At 55.1% G+C, this 17,770-nt stretch overlaps 2 protein-coding genes across 16 annotated transcripts in view; one reads left to right on the forward strand and one right to left on the reverse strand.

Annotated features, from left to right (window-relative positions):
* The window catches only part of ABR (ABR activator of RhoGEF and GTPase), a 195,673-nt gene extending 188,112 nt beyond the window's left edge, over positions 1 to 7,561 (forward strand). For all 15 annotated transcript variants that reach the window (XM_078372259.1, XM_035299228.3, XM_078372263.1 and 12 more), the window contains 4 exons: positions 450 to 584; positions 1,577 to 1,682; positions 4,097 to 4,244; positions 4,798 to 7,561. In XM_078372259.1, coding sequence (XP_078228385.1) covers positions 450 to 584; positions 1,577 to 1,682; positions 4,097 to 4,244; positions 4,798 to 4,887 — 479 coding nt within the window. In that variant the 3' untranslated portion in view covers positions 4,888 to 7,561. The remainder of the gene's footprint in view (positions 1 to 449; positions 585 to 1,576; positions 1,683 to 4,096; positions 4,245 to 4,797) is intronic.
* Positions 7,562 to 9,841: 2,280 nt separating this feature from the next.
* TIMM22 (translocase of inner mitochondrial membrane 22) lies at positions 9,842 to 15,993 on the reverse strand. Its single transcript, XM_035299238.3, has 4 exons — positions 15,731 to 15,993; positions 12,977 to 13,173; positions 12,413 to 12,485; positions 9,842 to 10,448 (listed from the first exon to the last, which is right to left on the reverse strand). The coding sequence occupies exons 1-4, from the start codon at positions 15,966 to 15,968 to the stop codon at positions 10,372 to 10,374; spliced, it is 585 nt and encodes a 194-aa protein (XP_035155129.1). The 5' UTR covers positions 15,969 to 15,993; the 3' UTR covers positions 9,842 to 10,371.
* Between the last annotated feature and the right edge of the window lie 1,777 nt (positions 15,994 to 17,770).

The raw sequence follows: 17,770 nt of genomic DNA on the forward strand, positions 1-17,770 counted from the left end.
ACCTGCGCCAGCCAGGCAGGGACGAGTCTGCCAGGAGCTGAGAGGGCCTCAGGGCCTGGAGAGGTGGGGCGGGGCCAGGAAATTCATTGGTGCTCAGCTCCTCTGGGCAGCCTGAAAGCTGAGGCTTTGTCAGAACACGCTTGTACATGTGAAAATGTGCAGTGCCTTCCGAGAGGGGCTCAGTGACGGGGATGTTCCAGTTGGGAGGCAGGTGTGGGCCACATGGTGTGAACGTGGCTCTGAGCTCTGGGTGATCAACCTCACTCCCCGGTCACCCCTTCCTGAGCAGCCACAGCAGGTAGACCCCAGCCCACAGAAACTTGCGGGCACCCTAGGTCCTGCCTTTCCAGGGGAGACCAGCACTGAGATGGAGTGGGTGGGGGCTGCCTTGGGAGGGCTGGGGGGACAGAACAGGCTGAGGCTGCGTGACCACGGCTCCTCCCCTGCAGATAACAAGGATATCCTGCTCATGCTCAGCGACATGGACATCAATGCCATTGCCGGCACACTCAAGCTCTACTTCCGGGAACTGCCCGAGCCCCTCCTCACGGACCGACTGTACCTAGCCTTCATGGAGGGCATCGGTGAGGCCCTGAGGGCTCCTGGGGTCCAGACTGGGCTGGGCCAGGACTCCCTGGCCGGAGAAGTAGCCAGCAGGAGAAATCCCTGTGGCCTCCCTTGCTGGCTGACCTTCCCAGGGCACTGGGGCCTGGGGCTGAGGGCCAGAGGGTGGGGTGTGGCCTGCTGGGACCTGGTGTGAGGCTGGACCCTGTCTCACCTGCCTCTTACCCTTCCTGTCCACATGGTGCCCCCTCTGCTTCCTGTTTGGACACTGATCTGCTTGGAAGCTCGGGTATCCAGGAATACTGTCCTGAGTGGCAGAAGCCAGCACCCCAAAGCCAGGCAGGAGGCTGGTTCAAGCCAGAGGGCACTTGAGGCAGGCTGTGCTGGGCCTTCCAGTGAGACCACCCACTGTCCCATCACCTCTGCTGAGGGCCCTGGCCAACTCTGCATCCACCCGTCTGGGCCAAAGCCAGGTGCCTGGGTATTCCTCCAGCCTTCTCCTCTCCTGGGGCATCCCACGGAAAGCCGCTCACATGTATGCGCCAGCGCAGAGGGGGGTGAGAAAGAGTGGTCTCTCATGCCACAGGCAGGACCTGCCCCTGCTGGCTCAACCTTCGCCACACAGACCAGGGCCAGGGATGCCTGGCGGCCAAGGCCCAAGCAGCCAGCTGCAGGAAAAGAATCTGCTCCCACCAGCCAGCCTCCTGGCTGAGTCGTGGCCGGGTCTCATGGCTGAGTCGTGGCATGGCCTTCTCGCTGAGTTGTGCCCGGGCCCCGTGGCTGAGTCATGGCATAGCCTCCTGGCTGAGTCATGCCCGGTCCCCGTGGCTGAGTCATGCCCAGGCCTCCTGGAGGAAGCAGCTGCTTACAGACCTCACCCTCCCCAGTGAGGTCTGCTCCCCAAGTGCCGGAAGCCTGGGCTCTCTGCAGGGGCCCCCAGCCTTGTGACCATGGGGGCTCTAGCGGGAAACCCCCGGAACTGAGCACCGCCCTGGCCCCTTCTCTCCTACAGCCCTGTCCGACCCTGCTGCCAAGGAAAACTGCATGATGCACCTGCTGCGCTCCCTGCCCGACCCCAACCTCATCACCTTCCTCTTCCTGCTGGAACACTTGAAAAGGTAACGTGAGGGGGGATGGGGGGTACCACGGGGGAAGGGGCACCAAGGGGGATACGGGATGCCAACAGGCCTCAGCCAGGGGTGCAGATCCTGCTGGAGGACCCACCTCAGCCCTCCTCGTGGGCACTGGCCACTGTCAGGCCATCCGTGCGGGGTGAGAGTTTGCTTCCCAGCTTCTTGCACTCATGCCTTTCTGCTTTGAGAATATTTGGGTCTGAATAGTAACCTCAGAGATTGGCCACGTGATACTTAGAACAGCAGAGTGAGCGCCAGGGGCTGCAGGCACGTTGATAACAGCAGGTTCCACCTCCCAGTGGCTCACTCAGCCCATGTAGCCTTTTCTAAATGAAATGAAGAGTGGATAGTACCAGGCTGCACTCCAGGCCTTGGGTGCAAGTGCCACCATTCTGCTCCATTACACAGAAAACAGACGTGTGTCCTGTGTTACAGCATAGCGTGTTATCGGCTGGGTGCGGTGGCTCACACCTGTAATCCCAGCACTTTGGGAGGCCAAGGCGGGTGGATCATGAGGTCAGGAGATCAAGACCAGCCTGGCCAACATGGTGAAACACCATCTCTACTAAAATACAAAAAATTGGCCGGGCGTGGTGGCAGGTGCCTATAGTCCCAGCTACTTGGGAGACTGAGGCAGGGGAATAGCTTGAACTTGGGAGGCAGAGGTTGCAGTGAGCTGAGATCGAGCCACTGCACTCCAGCCAGGCAACAGGACTGTCTCAAAAAAAAAAAAAGTGTTATCGTGGCCCACAGTGAAAACATGTGAGACCCACTGGTCCTGGCACACACCTCACTTAACACAGGGAAGGTGAGCCCCCACGCCCAGCGGGGACTTGCTGGGGTTAGTGGCACATCAGTCCTTAGAACCCATGACTTCCAGATCCTAATTCAGACCCTTCTTGCCTTCCCACCACCCGTTCTGTGGTCAGTCCAGCCAAGAGCTGCTGACATTGGTACCTGCAGCAAAGCTCAGAACTGAAGGTGGCCTGAAGGGTCCTAGGCTTGTGTGGGGAGGAGCCCCCCAGGCCTCCCTTCAATCCATCTGCCTCCTAGGACCTGGGAGCCCCTCAAGGGGACTGTGCTGCAGGGCAAACAGTTCCTCCTAGAGCTCAGCCCCAGCTCAGGGCCAGGCCCCCCGTACCCTCCATGCAGCTCAGCCAGGCCAGGCTCTAGAGAGCCAGTGGAGACCTGGTCGCGCCCAGGGCTGGTGTCTTTGTTTTTCTCATTATGAGACATTTTTCCTCTGGTTTGGCCAGGACCAGAGCCCCGACCAATCCTGAAATCACTTGGCAAGCCTTGTGGGGAGGGGTGGGAAGGGATTGTTCACTCAGTTTCCACTCTGGGAACTGGGCACAGTCTGTTCCCATATCTGGGCCCCGTGCGCATGGTGAGGGCCAGCCCGCTGCACAGCGGCCTGTCGGCATCACAGTGTATCTGCCCGTTTCCAAAGCAGGTGGCCTTGGCTCCAGCCTGGGGGGTGGAAATGGTGGTATGGAGAGGGTGACCGGCACTCTTAGGTGGGTGGGTCTCACCCAGAAACATTCACTGAGATTGAAGGAGAACCAGAGCCCCTCTTATGGGTTGGACAGCAGCCCCGCCCCAGGGAAGCATCACAGAGCATCTGGCCTGTTGAGCAAGAGAAGCGGGGGAGGACCCGGAGGGCAGCGGCCTGGGAGGATGGTGCTGGCTCATCTGGGAGGAGGGCTGCTCCTGCCCCAGCACAGCTGGCAGAGCCCTGGGTCTGGCTAGAGATGGTGGCTAGGCAGGCTCCAGGCCCTGCCTGCCTTTCTCCCCTGCCCCACCCACCGTGACTCTACCTCCGGCCACTTGGGCCATGACAGCACCAGTGGTTAAGAGTGTCGTTCTGGAGGCAGCCACCTGGGTTCCAGTCCCAGCTCTACCACTTGCAAGTCACCTGACCCCTCTGCACTCTGGTTTCCTCGTTTTGACAATGGGGGTAATGATGATATTTACCTCAAAGGGGGAGCGTGGGTTGTTACAGGGAAGGTTCTCAGAACAGCATCGGCTCTCGGCTCTCGGGGAAGGGAGCTGGAGCGGAAACAGCATCGGCTCTCGGGGAGGGGAGCCGGAGCGGGAACAGCATTGGCTCTCGGGGAAGGAAGCCAGAGTTAGTATCTGTGGGTCCTCAGGCTCAGGCAGTTGGCTATCAGTTCGGGGAAACACTGCAGATGGAGATGTCAGCATATAGCTGGACCCCACTCCCCTGGATGAGTCCCCGTCCCCCCACAGAGGTCTCCACTCCTAGGAGAGGGAGATGAGGTGATCCTCTTCCAGGCATCATTCAGGACCTCCTACGGTGAAGGCCAGGGGTCCCAGAGCTCCGAGTGGCTGCTAGGATGGACTGATCATCCACCCACCACGCATCTTCTCCTTTTCAGGGTTGCCGAGAAGGAGCCCATCAACAAAATGTCGCTTCACAACCTGGCTACTGTGTTTGGACCCACGTTACTGAGGCCCTCGGAAGTGGAGAGCAAAGCACACCTCACCTCGGCAGCGGACATCTGGTCCCATGATGTCATGGCACAGGTACCCCTGGCAGCGCCCAGGCTGGGGCTGGTAGAGGGTGAGATGAGTCCCTACGCCTCTTACCTCATGGGAAGCTGGGTTGATGGGCTGTAGGGTCACCGGGAGGAGAACTACAGACACTTCTGCACCCCCCAAGCCAAAACAAAAACGTTTGAGCCTAGACCATACCAGAGACTGTCTGTCCCAGATGTTGGCTGCATTCTCAGGCAGGCCTGGGTCTCGGAGAGCCAGACCAGGGGTCTGGGAGGTCCTTGTCCGAGCATGTGGAAGCTCTGAGGCTGCTCCCAAGGGCAGAGGCTTCAGGGCCCAGAGCAGGGGCCAGACCGTGGCTACCCCAGGATGGAGCGGGGAGCAGAAGCTTATGGCCAGGTTGGGGAAGGGGCCCTAGGCACCCCGCCCTCTGCCCCATGGCGCCTTCCATGGCTGCAAAAAGGCAAACACCCCTGCTGGGCCGCCCAGGAAGGGGAGGTGGTAGCCACCATCTAGGGAGTGGGAGGGCCACATCGTCTCGCGTGGATGGTGCAGCTCAGCCTCCCTGTCTGTCTCCCCACAGGTCCAGGTCCTCCTCTACTACCTGCAGCACCCCCCCATCTCCTTTGCAGAACTCAAGCGGAACACACTGTATTTCTCCACCGATGTGTAGCCTGAGGCAGGGCGGCCGTGGGGGCGGCAGAGCCAGCCCCTCCAGCCCAGGCCCAACTCAGACTTGAAGGACTGCAATAGAAAACTCCCACACCCAGCACTCCAGGCTCCAGGGAAGCCAGCTTCCAAGAACTGGAACTCGTGCGTCTTTTGTGCCACCTTGTCCAAAGCCGGCCCCACATCGCCAGCGCGCCCGCCTCTCGCCCTCTGGCCTCTAGTGTGCCTGGCCCCCTCTGCGCTGCTGGGAGTTCTCTGCACACCTGTCATGCGGGGAGGGCAGTGGTGCCTGCGTGGGGACACAGAGAGCCGCCTTGTCCTTCCACGTCCTTCAGCACTTTCTTTCCTCCCGAGTCCGGCCAAGGGCTCTCATTTCGCGCTGCGTGGCCACTGCCAGCTTCTCCTCTCTTGGCCCTGCTCCCAGATGGCCCTCTCCCGGCCGCCTCCCTGTCTGCCTCCACCCTCTCCTCCTTCCCAGCCCGCATGCATGTGCACCCTGGGTTCCACGCCATTGCCCTGATGGCTCCGAGGAGGCTCTGGCTGGTGGGCAGCGGTGGCCCACCTGGGCTGCTGCCGGCCCCTCCTTGACCTCCACCTTCGGGAGCACACCTGCTTTGCCTTGCTGCCTGTGCAAATGTTGGACAAGGAGACACACACTCGTCCCCAGCTCAGCAGAGCTGGAGCGTGCATTTCTGGAATTTTCCATTTAGGAATCTCCACTTCTGGGGTTTAACTCTTCTGCCTCCTGGCTGCCAGTGAGGCATCTTGGACTGTCTTCTGCTTCTCAGTTCCCTTCTCAGTTCTATTTCCTTGGAGTGTCAAGACTCACAAGGGACCTGCTATTGAGATAGCCAGAGGGTCAGGAGAGAACAGGGCGGAGGCAGAGTCAGGCGGCTGAGGAAACACAGCCCTGGGAGTCCCAAGTCTCGGGTGAGCAGCTTTTAGAGTGAGTTATGGGGGCTTTTCAAGTGGAGCCAGGCTTCCTGGAGGGTGACGGGTGGCTGAAGTGGGTGTCCAGGCAGGCAGGCTGCAGCCAGGCACTCCCTGGCACCACAGAACCTCGTGGCACTCTTGCCTTAGATTTTACACACACTCCACAGCTGAGCACTGCCACTGGTGCTCCAAGGTCTGGGAAGGGAAGGCACAGGCCCGTGGTGGCCAGCCCTCGGGTGCTGCCCCAGCCTCCGGACGCAGCCTTCTGGGTCCATGCTGGGAACTCCAGAAGCTGGGGGTAGAGTGAGGAATCGGCCGCCCGCCTCTCGGGCAGGGTTTGCTGGGGTCTCCTGTTGGCACTGTGCGACAGAATAGGGACCCACAGGTTCCGCTCCCAACTTGGAGACGCACTGCTCAGTACTAGGAATGAGCGAGACATGTTTCCACAGGTGCCGCGCTGCCAGCCTCGGGCCGTTGGCCTGGAGAGCAGACACAGCTGCAGGCACCTGAGCTGTCGCTGTAGGTACACCTACAGCTCTTCTCTGGCAGAGTCGTTTCTGGGCCTCAGGACTGGGGAGTGGTTCCCACTGCTGTGCTGAAGGCTGTCATCAGGAAGGGTTTTCTGGCCCAGCGCTGTGGTGCTGGCTCAGTGGGGCAGAGCCCTTTATGATCCCGTTCAATCCTCTGGCCTTGGGCAGAACAGTAAATATGCCACGCATGGAGGGGAGGAGGAAATACCAGCCAGCTGCCTGTAAGCAGCTTAGCCAGGAGCCTGTGCTCCCTGGACAGGCGGTGAAGGAGAAGAGTGCCACCTGAGGCTAAGATACCAGTGCCTGGCCGTTCCTGAGTGTCATGTGTGGGGAGTCTAAAGAAAGACCGAGTGGCTGTTCCTTAGTGTTGGTGCGGGGTGAGTCTAACGACCGAGTGCCTGGACGTCCCTGAGGTCCCTGCATGGCATCCAGGTGTCTGTGTGTGTGGCGAGTCTAAAGACCCAGCGCCTGGCCATTCCTGAGTGTCAGTGTGTGGCATCCGAGTGTTATGTGGGGCGAGAGTAAAGAAAGACTGGCTGTTCCCAAGTGTCATGTGTGGCGAGTCTAAAGACCGAGTGCCTGGCCATCCCTGAGGTTGCTGCATGGCATCCAGGGGTCAAGTGTGTGTGGTGAGTCTAAAGACTGAGTGCCTGGCCATTCCTGAGTGTCAGCGTGGGGCACAGAAAGTTCTCCGTTGCTTCCAAAGTGATTGACAGGAAGGAACAGAGTGAGTCCTGGCCCAGCCCCAGGCTTGCTGAGGCAGTGTGAGAACGGGCGGTGAGAAGGCTGGATGGGCTGACAAACGTGAAAGGCTCCTATTTATAATCCTACCCAGAGTGGGGGGGGTCAGGTGCCAGACCTGGCCTGAACTGCACCATGGAAGTCCTCAGCGGGTTCTTCTGTGACAGGGCCTGTGCAGCCCAGAACCTCGGCCACTGTGCCCCACAGGGCGGGCTGTGCCAGCCAGAGTCAGGCCGCAGGAATCCCAGGCCGGCCTGTCCTTGAGGGGCAGCGGCCGATGGCTGCCAGTTCCTGCCAATACACAGGTGGGATGGGACCCTTCGTTAATACCTGACTTTAATAAGTTGGCAAGGATATGTTTTTTTTTTGGTCTATGTTCTGTTTCAACTTATGTAGATTATAAATTGATGTAAACCACGTGAGAGGAAAATGTTAATAAAAAAATGCAAAGCCCCAACATTTGCACAAAACTCAGCCCTGCGGTGTGGATGTTTGTGTTCACCGTGGTCTGGGGAAGCCACCAATCTAAATATTTAACTCTTCCAGCTGCATCCAGATGTGAGTTTCCAGGCATGTTTACCTAGTTCACTCCCCTTAAGCCTCCCTGTGGCCATGTGGGCTGGGGCAGGGCTGGGGCAGAGCTGGGGGAGGTGGGCTGAAGGCCTCTCCTTGCTCCTCACAAGGCCCCCTATCAGCCAGCATCCAGGCCACTTGTGGTCTCGCCCTGGGCATTCGTGTACAGTTCCTTTCCGCGAAGTGAAAATGTCCCACCCGGGACCTGGCCATGGCACAAGGTTGTCCACTGAAGAGGAAGCTGCTTATTTTCTGTGATCACTTCTCTACATCTTCCTTCCACGTGGCATATCTTTGAGGCGGCCTCTGGTCTAACCTACTTGTCAGAGAAGCTGGATCCCCCCAGGCCCTCCCGCTTTGGGAGAGCCAGTGGCGTTGATGTAGGCTCCCATCAGCCTCAGCAACTGGACACTGAGTTTATTCTGAAGATCAGGAACAGATGTCTCTGAAAATTGCTGTTTGGTTTATGAGCTCATACTGGCTCTGCAGCCATCTAAAACAGGAAACGATTCATCTCCTCTCGAGTGAATAGGCAGTGTGGGCAATGCCTGGCTTACTGAACTGACGGCCACTGACAGCTCCCCCTCCCCCCGGCTTGTGGCATTTCTTGTACTGGGTCCCATGTGCTAAACAGAAAGACAGAAGATCCCAGGACCGCACCCAGTGCCAGGTAGGAATGTCTGACAGCCCTTTCCACGTAATAGACTGAAAGTCAGAAGATCCCAGGCACCCCAGGACCATGCCAGGTGCCAGGCAGGAGTGTCTGACAGCCCTTTCCGCATACTAGACTGAAAGATCCCAGGCACCCCAGGACCGCACCAGGCGCCAGGTAGGAGCGCCTAATGGCCCTTGCTTCAGAGTGCTGGTGTCCTGTATTTGGGGGCAGTAGAGGAAACAGTGTCTCCTGAGCTCTGGTGAGTGCAGTGATGAAGCCTCCTAGCTGTGAGAGAGGGAGGGGCGTTATATAGAATTCACCATACAAGGACATGAGCCCTGAGCCGGAGCTCACATTCATTCCTAGGAAATGGCAAACACAGCCCGGGGAAGGTGTTACCAGCTGGGTTTGACAACACTAGGGACGCTGTGTATGCTGAGTCTGAAGTCTGGCTAAGAGTGCGTGGGCTAGAAGACAGGGCCGATGAGGAAAAGGCAAAAAAGAAGGGCTGGCCGAATTACTGTGACAGGAAAAAGGAGACTACCAGGAGGCTGAAGGTGCCCAGAACATGTGGCCCCCACCAAGCTACCTGCCTGCACCCCACCCAAGAGCAAAGGCCTGACTCCATCACCTTCCTCTCTCCCCAAAAGCAGCAGCAGCAGTGAAGCCCAATTGTGGATGACCTTTTTCCCCCCATGGCACACGGGCAAGAAAAAGACCACAAGATCAAGCCAAAAACAACACGTTAAAACACTTCCCTGACTCTGGAGAACGAGGGTGGTGGTGAGCAACCCCTCAGCGACATCTGATCTTGGTCAGTAGCTGCTGTGACCAAGTCACCAGTATGAGCACAGCAGGACCCTTCACAGGTGGCTCGAGCTGGCCTGGGCCAGTGGTCCCATCATGAAACCAGTATGTGGCTCAGCAGACTGCAGGTGTGCCTCTCAGCCAGCACAGAAGGGGCTCCGAAGAGGCCCTTCAGTTCATGGATGGGGTTCCGTGCATCCTAGGAAGAGGCCGGGCTGGGCTCTTGAGGCAGGCCCTGGCAGATCTAACGATCTTGCTAAGGACGACACAATCGTCCAGCAGCCATCCCCAGCCTGAGGACGACACAGGCCTCCAGCAGCCATCCCCAGCCTGAGGACGACACAGGCCTCCAGCAGCCATCCCCAGCCTGAGGACGACACAGTCCTCCAGCAGCCATCCCCAGCCTGAGGACGACACAGGCCTCCAGCAGCCATCCCCAGCCTGAGGACGACGCAGCCCTCCAGCAGCCATCCCCAGCCTGAGGACGACGCAGCCCTCCAGCAGCCATCCCCAGCCTGAGGACGACGCAGCCCTCCAGCAACCCTGAGAATCTGCCATTCCCAGCCTGAGGACGATATAGTCCTCCAGGAATCCTGATAATCTGCCATCCCCAGCCGCCTCAGGAGCTTTCTCATTCTTTCCCTTCAGATGTTATCTCTGGGCCAAAACCTGGCACTATTTTTGGAATTAGGGACTTTGAAAATAAAAATAAACCAACCTTTTGAACTATAAGGTGTGTGGGGGGTGTATTTTTTAAACAAGGATGGCAGAACACAAAACAAGTGATATAATTGGTTGGACAGCGTTGACCCGCCCTGCCCTGCCCTGCCTGGTGTTGGAGATGGACAGCTGCCTGGAATCCCCGGTAGAAGAGCTTCTTGGTACCTGTAAAGACTGTCACCTCTGCATTCCCAACACCAGACAACCTAGAGGGCCAGCTGTGGTCAGGACTAAGCTTGTGGAGCCCAATTCCTGTACGTCGACATCCTGTCTCCCGATCTGCTCTGAGGAGAGCATCTGGCACGACACGTCCTCTCTGAGGCCTGGCTGGAGACCAGGAGCAGCAAAGTGTGGCTGCTCTGAAGGCTGGAGGAGAGAAGCCAGGCGGCCCCCTGAGAATCCCAACAACATGAGGGAAAATGAACGTCTTCAGGCCCTGAAGCAAGGGCCCTGGGGTGGTCCAGAAACCATCCTCCAAAGAGCAGCTCAGATCCAGGGCTGGCATCGTCTTTCCCACGGGCAGTCACTCTCACCGTAGGTAATAATCGATGGCAGCAGAGAACACAGCGAAACCTCCACAACCGATGGCCCCAGCTTTTAAGCCAGCTGTCAAACAAACAGAAATCACATCACCTGCGTGACAGCTGCTGGGGCGCGATGCACTCATGTCAGGTTCACACACCCTCAGGTGTGAAGCAGCTTAAGCACTGTAAGTCATTCAAGCGATCGCAGTGCTGTGAGACATCAACGCAGCAGTGGACAGATCTAATCCCGTGTGCTCATCTCACTACATTTGTCTGGCTTGTCTCCTTAAAGGACTATTTCTAGTCTTAGGGAAATAGCCCCTCACAGGCAGGAAACTGCTTAAGAGAAGCAGCCCTTGGAATCAAATGAAAGCATATGGCCTTTTACCCTGATTTGTTTATGGAATACATTCCTGGCAAGGTGATCAAAGCAGTCCTAGAGACAGCGGAGCTTCTCAAAGAGGCCCTGTCGAAGCTGAGCAAAGGACGCAATGAAGTTCCTCCGCCAATCACAAATGCTGCCAGAGCAGCAAAACCAGGTCTTCACAAGAGCGAATCATCCTGTCTCCCAGAAGATGAGAAAACCGGCTTTTTGCTCCAAGTCGGGGCATGACAGATGGAAACTGGTCCAGTGATAAAGCACTGATGCTTCTAGGAGTCAGGCCCCAAGGCCCTCCACACTCGGATGGACACGCCAACAGGGAAAGGGCAAGCAAACTGGTTTTCTCTTATTTTTACAGCTGACAATCTAACATTTCCAGAATATCTGTACTTAGCATTCAACAGGTAGAAATCAGAATCCCCGAGGGCAGAAAGATATTACTATCATTTATATCCAAAATTAAAACAGACAACTGTATAAAATTATCGAGAAAAATGTCCGCCAGGTGCAGTGGCTCATGCCTATTATCCCAGCACTTTGGGAGACCAAGGTGGGTGGATCACCTGAGGTCAGGAGTTTGAGACCAGCCTGGCCAACATGGTGAAACCTGTTGGTCTCTACTAAAAATACAAAAATTAGCCCAGTGTGGTGGTGGGAGCCTGTAATCCCAGCTACACAGGAGGCTAAGGCAGGAGAATCACTTGAACCCAGCAGGCTGAGGTTGCAGTGAGCCGAGATCATGCCATTGCACTCCAGCCTGGGCAACAAGAGTGAGTCTATCTCAAAAAAAAAAAAAAGTCTAAATTCTTGAAATGCTTAGAGTAAAAAGCTCGGCATGGTCAGCTGCGTTGGGCGACCTAGGTTGAATGGACATAGCCCAGCTTCTGTGTCCTGCACCGACAGAGTGCAGGGATCACTCACTGTGAGGAGGTTTTCCCGTATGTTCAGCACAGGCAGTTCTGTGTTCTTAGAGGGATCTGGATCGGTGACTCACCTGGGGTCACTTGCCCCTCGGGGGACTTTCTGGGACATCAAGAGTTGTTACAACTGGCCAGGCATGGTGGCTCATGCCTGTAATCCCAGCACTTTGGGAGGCCAAGGCAGGCAGATCACCTGAGGTTGGGAGTTTAAGACCAGCCTGGCCAACATGGCAAAACCCCATCTCTACTAAAAATACAAAAAAATAGCTGGATGTGGTGGTGGGCACCTGTAACCCCAGCTATTCAGGAGATGAGGCAGGGGAATCACTTAAACCCAGGAGGCAGAGGTTTTAGTGGCCAAGATCGTGCCACTGTACTCCAGCCTGGGCAACAGAGTCAGACTCGGCCTCCAAAAAAAAAGAAAAATTAGTTGTGACAACTGACAGGGTTCCCTGCTTCTTGTGGGTGGAGGCCAGGGATGGTGCTAAACACCTCAGAATGCACAAAACAGACCCAGTCCCAGCAAGGGTTCATCTGGTCCAAATGTCAACAGTGCCAGGGATCAGAAACCTCATCTAGATCCCAGCAAGTTTCCAAAGCTGACTTCACGCAGAAACTACCGCAATGTATTGGTCAGGGGGAGAAAGATCAAGTGTCCCTGGACAACTCCTATGTTTGGAAACGGCAGCCTCAGCACGTTCTCCAAGGCCACAAAGGAAAAGCATCTGCGTGCCGTTTACCAACCTCTGAAACCAATGGCTCCTCCGGTGATGCAGCCACTGAAGACGCTGTTCTTCCAATCTGACTTTCCCCGGTACTGTGGGCAAAGGAGGACACTTTAGAGCCGGAGAAACACGCAAGGCCTTTCAGGGAAAATACACAGGGCTTCTAGTTTGCTCACTGAGTCCCTGCCCAGAGGAAACCCCAACTTTCTCAAAAGTTCCTAACGGTGCAGGACACACGTGTACACAATATGTGCTCACAGGTGCTTCCTGCAGGTGGCGCCATAGTGCTGAAACCAAGTCCAGCATTTGAAATGGAATCAAAATTTCAAAAGGGGCTCTCCAACAATCTCATGTTTAAAATCATTAGCTAACTTCTAGCCTGCAAAAAGTAAAATATAATGCAAGCTCACACTGTAAACACACCAAAAGTGTGCAACAGGGACTGTTTTCTGGAACTTAATCCTAGAGTGCATCTGAGGCTCCAAGCTGCTTTCTATAATAACTTGCAAATGACTTTTAAAGAGCAATTTCTCTTTAAATGGCGCCCCCCAGCAAAGATTTCTCAGAAGGCAGAGACACTTACAGATTCGACCAAACACTCAGTACAGGAAAACATGGCTCCCACGATGGCAAAATTCTTGGCATAGGACATTCCTCTCTGCCCCATGTCCTTCAGAACTTCTTTTGCAGTCGGTGTGCGGTAAGGATCCTTAGGGTCAAAGCCCACGTTGGTATCAATGCCAGCGGTAAACACCCCAAATGCACCTCCTAAGACAAATCCTAGAGGCAAGCACAGAGGCGAAGGTTTCTGGATTACGGCGCTGGGATTGTATTGGAAGGGACGCCCCCCCTCTTGCCACTTGAACTCCACCTACCTGGTGGAGAGCTGGACACAATCCAGGGTCTATTATTGTGACATTATCTTCTCTGTCTCTAGGGTTTCTCGCTCCTTTAACCCTCTATGCTCGCTACACTCTCTCACATGTAAAACAGCCACCCTCAAGTTCACCTATCAGCTTTGCAATCCCTCTCTTGGCCATAGTGACATCCATACTACACTCAGGCACTTTATAGTCACAGCTTCATTTATTCTTCACAGTCATCCAGCGAGACAGATGCTATCAGTCTCTCCTTTCCATAGATAAACCAAGGCTCAGAGAGGTTAAGCCACTTCTACCAAGGCCACACAGCTAGCCAATGGCAACTCTCACACTGCTGTCCACATCTGACCTTCCCATAGGGATGCCCCTTATGACCTCATGGTCACTGTGAGATTAGTAAGATCATGGGCACCTCCCTCCAGACTTTGCCGCCTGTGGCTCTTCCTTTCCAGCCATGCCATCTCCCGGCTTTAGGAGCACCTCTGGCTCTGCTTTGCTTCCTCCTGTAACCAGTCAGTCGTGAAACACAGCAGAATCTTTCCTCCCAGTTCTTCAAGTCCAGTCCATCCCTGTCTATGTCCACAACTGTCATCCCAATCTGGGCCTCCACCACTTCAACCATGAGCACGATGAAGACTCCATTTGTCCTTTCAACAACTGTATCAGTGACTTCTTAGGGTCAGGCGGAGTGAGGAACAAAGACTCAGTCCACGCCCTAAAGAAGCTTCAGTCTAGTTAACTTCCTCTCTGGCCTTCTCATCAACAGATTTTTCTTTCCTTCAACACACTCTATCCTAATTGATCATGTTCATTACCACTTATTACTCATGAAAAATAACTACTGCCCTAATGCCTATAAGCAAAGAGCCCAAATCCCCCACTCAACCCCAAACTTGAAATAACACTTCTCTTCTCCTTTGCCTAAGTGTATTTTTCTTTTCTCTTTTTTTTCTTTAAAAACGGGATTTCACCATGTTGGTCAGGCTGGTCTTGAACTCCCAACCTCAAGTGATCCACCCGCCTTGGCCTCCAAAGTGCTTGGATTACAGGCATGAGCCACCACGCCCAGCCTCTCTTTTTTCTTTGAAACAGAATCTTGCTCTGTCACCCAGGCTGGAGTTCAGTGGCGTAATCTTGGCTCACTGCAACCTCTGCCTCCTGGTTCAAGTGATTCTCCTGCTTCAGCCTCCCAAGTAGCTGCGACTACTGGTGTGTGCCACCTTGCCCAGCTAATTTTTGTATTTTTAGTAGAGACGGGGTTTCACCATGTTTCCAAGATGGTCTTGATCTATTGACCTTGTGATCCACCCGCCTCAGCCTCCCCAAGTGCTGGGATTACAGGTGTGAGCCACCACACCTGACCCTTTTTTCTTTTTTTGAGACAGGGACTTGCTCTGTCACCTAGGCTACAGTGCAGTAGCTCAATCACAGGTCACTGAAGCCTCAACCTTCTGGGCTCCAGTGATCCTCCCACCTCAGCCTCTTAAGTAGCCCACAGGTGCACACCAGCTAATTTATATATTTTTTGTAGAGCTGGGGTTTTGCCATATCTCGAACTCCTGGGCTCAAGCGACCTACCGCCTCAGCCCCCCAAAGTGCTGGGATACCCCACCTACCTGTATTTTCTCAATCCTTTAAGATGCAGCTCCAGTATCACCTCTTCTATGGTCTTCCTCAACCAAAAAAAGACGTTTCTTCTTCCTGCCTCACTTGCTTCCTACCTCACTTCTTCCTACCTCACAGTGCCTATATGAATATAGGCACTCTCCCTATATTCATTTCTTAAATGTCTTTCATTCTCACTGAGACAAACTCATCTGCAAATGTGGTCAACCTCATTACCCTGCACACAGAAGGGGCACTGTACGTTCTCAAATCTCCAAAAGCTTAAGAGAGAAACAAGGCCAAGTGCAGGCTTCTCTCCCCTTGCCCGCTGCTGCCGAGTCACACGGGCCTTTCAGCTTTTCAAACCTCAGGCAATCGCTGCCCTGGGGACGTCTGCACGTGCAGCTCCTTAGTCTCCATCACTCTTTTGCAGCGTTCCCGCGCAACGTTCTTCTCCACACAGTGAAACACCGGCCCCATGAGGACCAGGCTCTTGTCTCTTTCACCTTGTAATCCCACCACCTGGCACGTGGTAGTTGCTTAGGAACAATCGGTCAAATGAATTGTTTAAGAGAATGAGCGAATCTAAGGGAATTAACGGGTGAACGAAGTCACCCACGTAGTAACTTTTAGGCCCAAACACAGCACCGATTACCGGATCCACTCTCCGTAAGGGAAGCTGACCCGAGGGGACAGGAAGGGTGACGCCCGAGTTCACGGAATGAGGTGGGGGTCCGGCCAGGGTCAAGGCCCGCAGTCCCTCGCCTCCCAGGCGCGTGGTCTTCTTGGCGGAGGTCTCCGCTGCCGTCCAAGCCCTCCACCTCCCCGGGGTCCCACTCGCCGGGCCTCACCTCCCACGCAGGCCAGCGCAGCCTTGAAAGCGCAGCTTTCCATCACCTTCTCCATCATCTTCTGCTCCTCGCTCTTGGCTGGACTTGGGATCCCGCCCAGGCTCCCAGGCTCCAGGAGCCGCGGCTGGCGCTTGTCACCCACCAGGTACTGCAGGAGAAGGCTGTACTGCAGCGGGGCTTCGGGGGAACCCGCTGCCTCCGGCGCCGAGCCCCCGGTATTAGGGACGGCGGCCGCCATGACAGTCGCTACCCAAGTAACCCTCGTCGTTCTCCCCGCAGCAGATTCGACAAGCGTCACGAGGCGAGTCCTGAGACCACCACCGTGCTACAAAGGCAGATTCGCCGCAGGAGGAAGCCGCGGCCGCAAGCACCGTCCTGCGCACCCCAGCGAGAGCGCTATCATGTTTCCAAAAACAAAAAGCCTCTTGTGAAAACAGCTTTCTCTATGTCACAGACAAACAAGACGAAGACCCACCAGAAAGAGCCCTCATGTTCGGGGCTGCAGCGCGGTGCGTACTGGGATTTGTATTTGCAATCCGGCAGAGCGGTGCCTACCGGGATATGTAGTTCCAATCAGACATCAACTACATTTCCCAGGAAGCGTTGCGCGAGCTCTCGCCCCTCGGTCCCGCCCAGGGCTCTTGCGAGCTCCTGAGGTGAATGAGGAGCGGCCACGAGCTTCGAGGCCGCCATGCTCCAGATCGCCGGCAGGGGGCACGCGAGCATTCTCGCTGCCTTTCCGCCTAACGCTGTCATTGCACGGCGAGGCGCGGTGGCTCACGCCTGTCATCCCAGCACTTTGGGAGGCCGAGGCGGGTGGATCATCTGAGGTCAGGAGTTCGAGACCACCCTGACCAATATGGTGAAACCCGTCTCTACTAAAAATACGGAAAAAAAATTAGCTGGGCGTGGTGGCGCCCACCTGTAATCCCAGGTACTCGGAGGCTGAGGCAAGAGAATCGCTTAAACCCAGGAGGCAGAGGTTGCAGTGAGCCATTGCACTCCAGCCTGGGTGACAAGAGCAAAACTCTGTCTAAAAAACAAAAAAAGATCCCAGCTTACAGCATTCGCTGACTTGTGTGGTGCAAGAATTCCCATCATGGCTGATTTCAAACTACCAAGTGAGGTCATCAGCCATAGACTTGGGAAGAGATTAACCAACTCGTGGTTAGATGGTGTTTTTGCCACCAGAAACAATCTATGTTAATAAAGTCAACAGCACAGTGTAGTAAAACTTTTAGGAGGTGATGAGTTTTGAGCATATATTACCTATTTTTAATACAATTTAATAAATGTATAAAATGTAATTTTTAATAACTGTGCTCAACAACCAGTCCAAAAATTCCTGATAATTTATTGCCTTACTTTTTTAAATTCTTTTTTTTTTTTGAGATGGAGTCTCACCTTGTCGCTCAGGCTGGAGTGCAGTGGCACCATCTCAGCTCACTGCAACCTCTGCCTCTCAGGTTCAAGCAATTCTCCTGCCTCACCCTCCCCAGTAGCCGGGACTACAAGGGCACCCCACCACACCCAGTTAATCTTTGTATTTTTATTAGAGATGGGGTTTCACCACGTGGGCCAGGATGGTCTCAAACTCCCTACCTCAAGTGAACCGCCCACCTCAGCCTCCCAAGGTGTTGGGATTACAGGCGTGAGCCACCGCGCCTGGCGAGTTAGGGTCTTTTCGTTATTGTTGTTAAACATTTACCATTATAACATTCACTGCAAGCATATTTTGGGAACCAGGAACACTTCCTCCTCTTTAAGGAAACCAGAATTGGGGGCTGGTAGGGTGCAGAAGTAGGGAACAGATTTCGGGTGTATCCAGGAAAATCCTAGGGGATGTTGGGGAGGGGTTTTCGGTCCCATGAATGCTAACGCTTTGGCATCATGTGCACTCCTTGTATGAAGAAAATGTGGCCTGGGAACCTCTGGGGCATTTAAGCACGTTTCTTGCTGGTGGCCTGAAGGCAGTGCCATAGCAAAATCTGCCCACCTGGGCCAGGGACTCTCAGAAGATGTTGATCAAAAAAGATTCCT

The sequence above is a fragment of the Callithrix jacchus genome, chromosome 5 (assembly GCF_049354715.1).
Source record: "Callithrix jacchus isolate 240 chromosome 5, calJac240_pri, whole genome shotgun sequence".
Taxonomy (NCBI): Eukaryota; Metazoa; Chordata; class Mammalia; order Primates; family Cebidae; genus Callithrix; species Callithrix jacchus.